General features: G+C 38.4%; 1 protein-coding gene across 1 annotated transcript; it reads right to left on the bottom strand.

Moving 5' to 3' along the window:
* Positions 1–3,339: 3,339 nt before the first annotated feature.
* Positions 3,340–5,918, bottom strand: CYTL1 (cytokine like 1). The gene is made up of 4 exons (XM_082760085.1): positions 5,747–5,918; positions 5,595–5,639; positions 4,126–4,254; positions 3,340–3,965 (listed from the first exon to the last, which is right to left on the bottom strand). The coding sequence occupies exons 1-4, from the start codon at positions 5,888–5,890 to the stop codon at positions 3,891–3,893; spliced, it is 393 nt and encodes a 130-aa protein (XP_082616211.1). The 5' UTR covers positions 5,891–5,918; the 3' UTR covers positions 3,340–3,890.
* Between the last annotated feature and the right edge of the window lie 1,123 nt (positions 5,919–7,041).

The raw sequence follows: 7,041 nt of genomic DNA on the forward strand, positions 1-7,041 counted from the left end.
GGCTGCGACTGGAACAAAAGAGATGACAATGGAACTTGTTCTAGTTACATTCACAGTAAAATATTTTGGCATAATTGGAAATTAATGTCTTTGAATAATTTTGCAGAGCCTGACCCCAAAACGTGCAATTTTGACCTCCTTAAGTTTCAATATGATATGGGAAACCCTAGAAGTCTCCTAAAACTGTTCTTTCATGAGGTTTCTTGCACACAGAGAGAAGTCTGCAAAAGGAAACAGTCTTGGGTCTGACTGCTTCCTTACAAAAACCTCATTATGTAACAGGCAAGACAATAGAGCAGATGATTTGTTTTTCTGTAGTTCTTCCCTAATGACCATACAAACTAATAGCAGTTTCTCAGTGATGTGCCTTTAGTAGCATTCTGCACAAAATAGGCAAGAAGACAAGTGACAAATGACAATAAATGTGCCTTTCTTAATCCCTCCATGGTTTCCGTCTTACTTCTTGGCTAGGGCCATCAAGAACATGGGCTGTGTGGATGGCTCCACTGCTCCTTGTATAACTGGTATAATGGTAAATTAAAGAGTTGGTAAAGTTACTGGATTGCTGAAAGGGTATATGATTTCTTGGCAAACAAGTGAATTAGCTCTGTTTATCATTTTTTTCCCCTAGGATTGTGACAACCTGGAAAAAGATGTCATTCCTGAAAAGGGTTCATCAAATCACAAATCTCATTAAGATTGAGTGACAGCAGGTTACTGTGAACTGAAAGAGCATAGCTTTTCTCTCAGTACACTTTCCATTAAAAATGACATGCAAGATGTGAAAAGAGTCACAACACAAACCATAGGGAATATACTTGGTGTAAAAGCATACCAACGATCAGGAAAATCTGATTCTGAGAATAAAATATACAACATGTGCAAATGGAGGATAAGCTTTTAAAGCCCATTCAGGTACGTACAGTCCCCAGAGTATCTAGTTGTTTTTCTCATCTTCTACAGAATTATGATGCAACAGTACATAACAGAGCTGTTAGTAAGTAACTGTACTAAGACTCTGTTGAAGATGATGTGTGTCCTTGTCAGTCATGAAGAGACTAAAGTTACTAAATAAAGAAATGAAAAGAAAGTAATGATTTCTATCCTGCTTCCAATTCTAAAAGCTTCTTGAAAGATATTTTGTCCTGGGGGAAAAATATTGTAGAATTGTAGGCAACTTAGGTTAGATTTTCCTCATGAATCTAATCAGCCTAAGGCAGAAGAAAATATGTTTTGGAGATGCTTGAAAGAATGGGAACATTACAGGAGAAATCTGGATCTAGGATCAAGAGTTTCATGAACATGGACTAGGGAAGACTTGTTTATTTCAATAAAGCAGAATAAAGAGGAGTTCTGAGAAGAACCATTAGAAAATCCTAGTCGAACAGTTTATTTCAGAAAGTGGGTGTCCCTGCAGACAGAAATGAAGCATGGACAGAAATTCCATGGTTACTTGCTCAGACCTTAACCAAGATCCAGTTCTAGAGACAGAGCAGTGTGGGCTTCTGTGAGGAAAGAAACATGCAGTTTGCTTGCCAAGTCACAATGCTAGCTTTACAACAGGCTTGTGTTTAAAACCCATGACAGCTGGAAGTGGAAAAATCAGCCAAAAAATTAGCAGCTTTTGCTGCCTGCTGCCAGCTTCCAGGCATGAGAACCGCCTGGTCCCTTTGTTGGCTCTGCAAATGCTGTGGCCTGTGGTGACCATAATGCACTTTCTTGCAAAGTACATCTATGGCTGTCTTTGTGCAAAAGTATCACAGCATGGGCTGTGATGTGGTTTTAGTACTCATATGGAAGTGTATAGGCCTTAATATTTTCCCAGCACTGCTTGCTTCCCAAGGTGGTAGAGGATCCCCTGGTTAGAGGGAGGAAAATATGAATGCTAACAGTGAGTGGTTCAACCTCACCTGCATTTCTCCTTGAGCCAGGGAGCTGCTGGCGCTTACACGCTCTGTGTGTGGTTACCAGGTTCCCTGCCAACATGTTAATGTTAATGGCCAACATGTCCTTATTCCAGGATATGGTTGCTGCTGAGGGAGTTGGCCTTGGATATGTTTAAGTGATGTAGAAAAAATGATCTTGGTATCTCTAGAGTGCGCAGGATCTTGTACAGAATTTGCTGGCTTGGAGAGGAGTTAAATCCTAGAAGGAAACCAAGCAATGGTTTTTCTGAGAGTAGGACTATCTGAGCTGTTGCACTTGAGTTCAGCCTGGTGCTAGACCAGACTTCTGAGCCTGCTACTTTCTCTTCCCACATGGACACAGAGAAATCTTTGTGTGAGAGGGAGCCTTGGTGAGCTGCTTGGGGGCAGAGTAACTCTTGTAGAGGATTGATAGGGTTAACACATGAGGACTTGAGCTTCAGGAGTGAAGTGAAAAGTTGGATAGGCAATAGTTGTAATAAGTCTGAATGGTTCAGATAATTTGTATCAGAATGATGACAAAATCAGAAAACTATAGCTAAAAAATGATTAATAGTTTCAACAGACTAAGATAATTCCAAAATTAAGGAAAAAAAAAACACACCTTTTTATTATAATTATTTTGTTTCCATAAAAGTTGTTAGTCATTTTGTTTATAGAATCAGATATTCACTGAAATAGCAGAAAATAATGGAGCTGTGATTGCTACGTAATCCCCTAACCTTGCAGAAGATGGTGTTTTTATAAAACATGGTGGAACCACTCACCAGTTCACCAGAGCTGACAATTCTGCAGAGGAATGACCAGACTATAATACTGTACTATTGCATGACCAAACTATATAGTACTGTACAGGAGAGAGGGGAACCACTTGGACAGGACCCAATGGGTTAATTTCAACTAGTTCCGAGAATATGGGAAAGTTCCTTTCTATTTTTGGCACCAAAGAACTGCCAGATGTGGAGGTTTCGTGTCCTGAAGATGCTGAAGGGACCCATGACTCTTGAACTACTACCATCTGGAAATTTTATTAATCTCAGTAGCTCAGTTTATCAGTTGTGTTTTGGAAGCATAGCAATCTGTCCAAACATTGAATAAGCCAATAAACTCAATTCTGAGCCACTGCCTCACAGCTTACATTCTCATAACACAGAAACAGTATTTAAAAAAGAATCCACTAATTTTGTTAAAGAAATTGTTTTCAGTAAAGAACAAATCTCCAAGTAGAAACTTATACATTGCCGAATCATGCAGACATAGCAAAGTTTGCATTGCCATGGAAACAAATCTAAAGATGGTTTATGCTGTGAAAAACAACTTGCAAGTGCCTGTGAAAAGTTTATAAAAATCACACCTTTTCAATTGATCTTGAAAGACATGATGTAACACACGTATCTTGGGTTTGAAGGCGGTTTTTATTTATTTATTTATTTATTTATTTTTCACCAAGACGAGATACTTTAACCTCTGTTCTTACAAATCTGACATCAAAAACTATCAGCATACATATATGAGCTATACATCTGCCAGTACACAGTTATACTCCTCCTTTAAGAAAAACAAGAATGGTCCCTTCCATGCCCATCTAATAAAAGAACCTCTAAGTCAGGATAGAATATTGATCATAATACATTTTCTATGAGCTATTTGTAAAAGAGTTTTAAAATCTAGTACCTAATGTTTAAACAAAACATACTTTATACATTTGGCTAAGCTGAAATATCATACCTTGCCGAATGAAAAAAAATGTTTTCTAACCATAGTTTTCCTAGCAGCTCTGTAGGTATGTAAGGCATGCAGTTCATTTCCTGCCAAGGCTGAGAAAAATGGGTAGGTCTGAGACAATATTGCTAGTGTGCTTGAAAAATATTTTAGCTGTTAACGTTGTAGCTGACTGTGTGTATATATTTTGTCTCTTGGTCTCTGAGAAAATTTCCCAGGTACAACTTTGGATCTGACTCCATTTTAGCTGTCAATTTCATCAGAGGTCTCAACAGAATTTTCCAGAGCACTACAGTCGTCGGTGAGGAACACCAAGTCCTGGAGAAACAAAAGAGATGGCTAATGTCATAAGAAGGAACACAGAAGATAATGTAAGTTTGAGAAACTCAGGCCCTAATCAGCCTTTGCTGAAGTCAGGGGATGGGATGGAGATGGAAGGAGGTAAAAGCTATGTTCCTATTGATGCATCCTGACTTACCCTTCTACAGTAGGAGATCATAATGGTGTACAGGCTACGGGCTTTTTCCTTCAGATCACTCACTTCAATCACTCTCTCACATCTGGGGTAGGCCACAAAATCACGGAGTTTTGTCAGCACACAGTAATTCTGCAAAGCATGCAGAAGAAGTACTTGTAACAGCACACAAATGGAGATTTATGTTCCTGGTCCACCACTTTCAAAATTCTTATTGCCTCTCTGCCTTGAATTCCTGCCTCTGTGTATGTGTAATCTATGTAACCGTTAGTGAGGAAAATTTACCATCGATATTTCATAACAAAGACGCTTGGTCCAAATAAGTGCTCAGAAAATTTCACAAGTACAGTTTTGGTCTGCCGACTTCTTTCTCACGTGCTTTAGGAGACAGATGTGCCAATACAATCACATATGCTCCTGCAGTTGGTGGGGTACCTGCAGTATAGGTGCACTACATTCCTTTTACGAAAGTGCCTCATTTAGCTGGTGAACAAGACTATCAAGGTCTTACACACAATTCCTCAGTTCCCATACAATACTGTGAACACCAGACAGAATTTTTCTGAGTAAAAATTTTCAAATTTTTACCACATATCTTGCAGAGACAATATTAATTTTGTAGTGTCTTTGTAAAGCAGGTAGATAAATATTCCATCTTTTATTTTAAAGCAAAGGAAGCCAAGGCACATTGCTTTGCAATGTTGCAATGAGGAGAAGCATTGTCAGCTCCAGAGTTAGGATCTGAATTTTACTGACTTGCAAGACTTGACAGTGTAATTGTCTCCAACAAAACATGTCAGGGATTTTTTTTTTTTTTTTACCTTTTAGTTATTCAGCAGAGCATGGAAAATAGCAACAAAGTATGTCAGATATCACAGATATAAACTATATAAACTACTTATGCAGGAGACTATTTTGTCTTTGCTGGGAGATGATATTGATGTCTTTTCTCAGTATTTAACTTCCATATCCTCAAGACTACTTTTTCTTTCTGGATTCAACAAGTGGTTATTTAAAACAGGAAGAGCAAGCAAAGTATCTGTACCCTTCTGTTAATTAAATCTGCAGGCTAGAAGCTACATATAATATAAAATAAAGTAGGTATATTAAATGAAAAAAAAATATTCTGCATTTTCTCTTTTAAACTATTATTTCAAGCGTTGTTGTGCATATTTAACTTCTGAAAATTTTCTGTCACAATAAATAATGTATAAATGATAATCACTTCAAAATATTGATTTCCTCATTTCTGAATTTTTAAACAAGTAAAATCTCTGTAACTCCATAGGGATTTTCATAAGATTCAAAATGATTTTTTTTTTTTTTAGTGACTCATCTTTCTAGTTAATTAAGCTTTTAAAAATTAGTTTCAAACTACTCTTCTGGGGCACAAGCTTAAGAGTTATGCTCTCTTCTAAGAGTTATTAGCTGTTTCTCCTGCACAGCGGTAAGACAGAAATGTGAAAACTTACATGGATGTCCAAGTACAGCCTGGGCAGCGTCTCCACACATGGGTCCTGCAGGAAAGAGGAAAGACCTGTTGCAATTCTGTTTTGAGAGCAACTTGTATCAAAAGCAAGCAACCTACAGTGTCTTTGTAGGAACAGTTTTTATATAGACTCACCACATCCTTGGAGGTCTGCAACTCCTTAAAAGACTTTGTGATTTCTTTGCTCAGAGACAACACCCTGGAGTAGCAAGTTGGAGGGGCTGCATAGGCTAGCAGGGCAGCAGAGAGCAGAGCGATCAGGCTCAGCAGCATCTTCATTGTGGCAAGCTCGTCCAAAGAAGGAGGAAAAAATCACCGTTAGTGGTTAGGCAGCTACTGGTAAGCGTCAATGGGAGAGTTTGACAAGTCAGCCCTCAATTAAATAGTCTCCTGTATCAATGGAAAAAAAAAAAAAAAAGTCTGGGGGTGGTCCGAGGAGCAGCTTACTGCTGTTTTAAATTTCCTGCCAACCTATGAAGCAAGGCTGCTAGCACTTTCCTGCCCGGGAGCAGGGTAAGGAGGGAACAAGGATAACAAAAACAAACACTACTGGCACACTGCATTCCAGAAAGAAAATAACCAAATGAACATCTCAAGCAAGAGAAATATGTGTAAGAAACAGCATGGGGTTAGCAAAGGGCCATAGGCCTCGATCCTGTATGTGTTTTGGCACATAAGTCTCTTTCTTGAAAACATAATGTACAGCTGTGGGACTTCATAGGCTGCTTATGAGGGGTATCCTTCCAGCACTGGTATCTTACACTGACAGTCCTAATCAGTACTTAGCAGGTCTGAAACATTGTTGCTATAAAGGAAACATCCCAGATTTTGTATCATTTCCCCTTTTTAACCTATGCAGACACTCATTATTTCTAAATCAAAACAATAATGTTTGCTATGGCTGTTTGGGGAAACTTGTATATTTACACATTTGTGGTCTCAAATAGAATTAATACATCTCTGTATGGCTGTCGTAAATGTAAATGTATAAACACCATTTTGCTTTCTCGGTTGGATTTATGAGTTTTCTTTCTTTTATTAGATCTGAGATAGAGCCAAGACATCCTGGGATGCAGACATGGGGCTGAACATATGTTGCTATACATGTAAATTAATTGTCCTGCAAAAAGGGGCTACCTTTGAATGAAGAACTGTTTATTTCACAAGTTATCCTCCCCCATCTTCCCCTACCCCCACAAAAAGTCAGCAAAATCCAACATCTTTCAAATTCATGTTCTAGCTTGGTATAAACCAAAATAGGGAAGTGTCTGATAAAGGATATATTCCCTTGGAATTGAAGTAGTCCTGCAAGGTTCATCCAAAGACAGGAGAAGGAGAAATGACAGTATACCAGTAAGAGAAAAGGGTTTTCCACCAGACATTTTTGGAGAGATCAGAGCCTTGAAAGCAAGCTTTGTGAAAAGAATTCT

Source organism: Aythya marila (genome assembly GCF_965140915.1).
Source record: "Aythya marila genome assembly, chromosome: 4".
Lineage (NCBI taxonomy): Eukaryota > Metazoa > Chordata > Aves > Anseriformes > Anatidae > Aythya > Aythya marila.

What these genes read in the sequence shown, in the direction of transcription:
- CYTL1 (XM_082760085.1), bottom strand. Translation starts at nt 5,890, where the DNA reads ATGAAGATGCTGCTGAGCCTGATCGCTCTGCTCTCTGCTGCCCTGCTA. An exon ending in TGCAGACCTCCAAGGATGTG is followed by an intron (nt 5,640 to 5,746) that starts GTGAGTCTATAT and finishes TCTTTCCTGCAG; the next exon opens with GACCCATGTGTGGAGACGCT. An exon ending in GGCTGTACTTGGACATCCAT is followed by an intron (nt 4,255 to 5,594) that starts GTAAGTTTTCAC and finishes CATGCTTTGCAG; the next exon opens with AATTACTGTGTGCTGACAAA.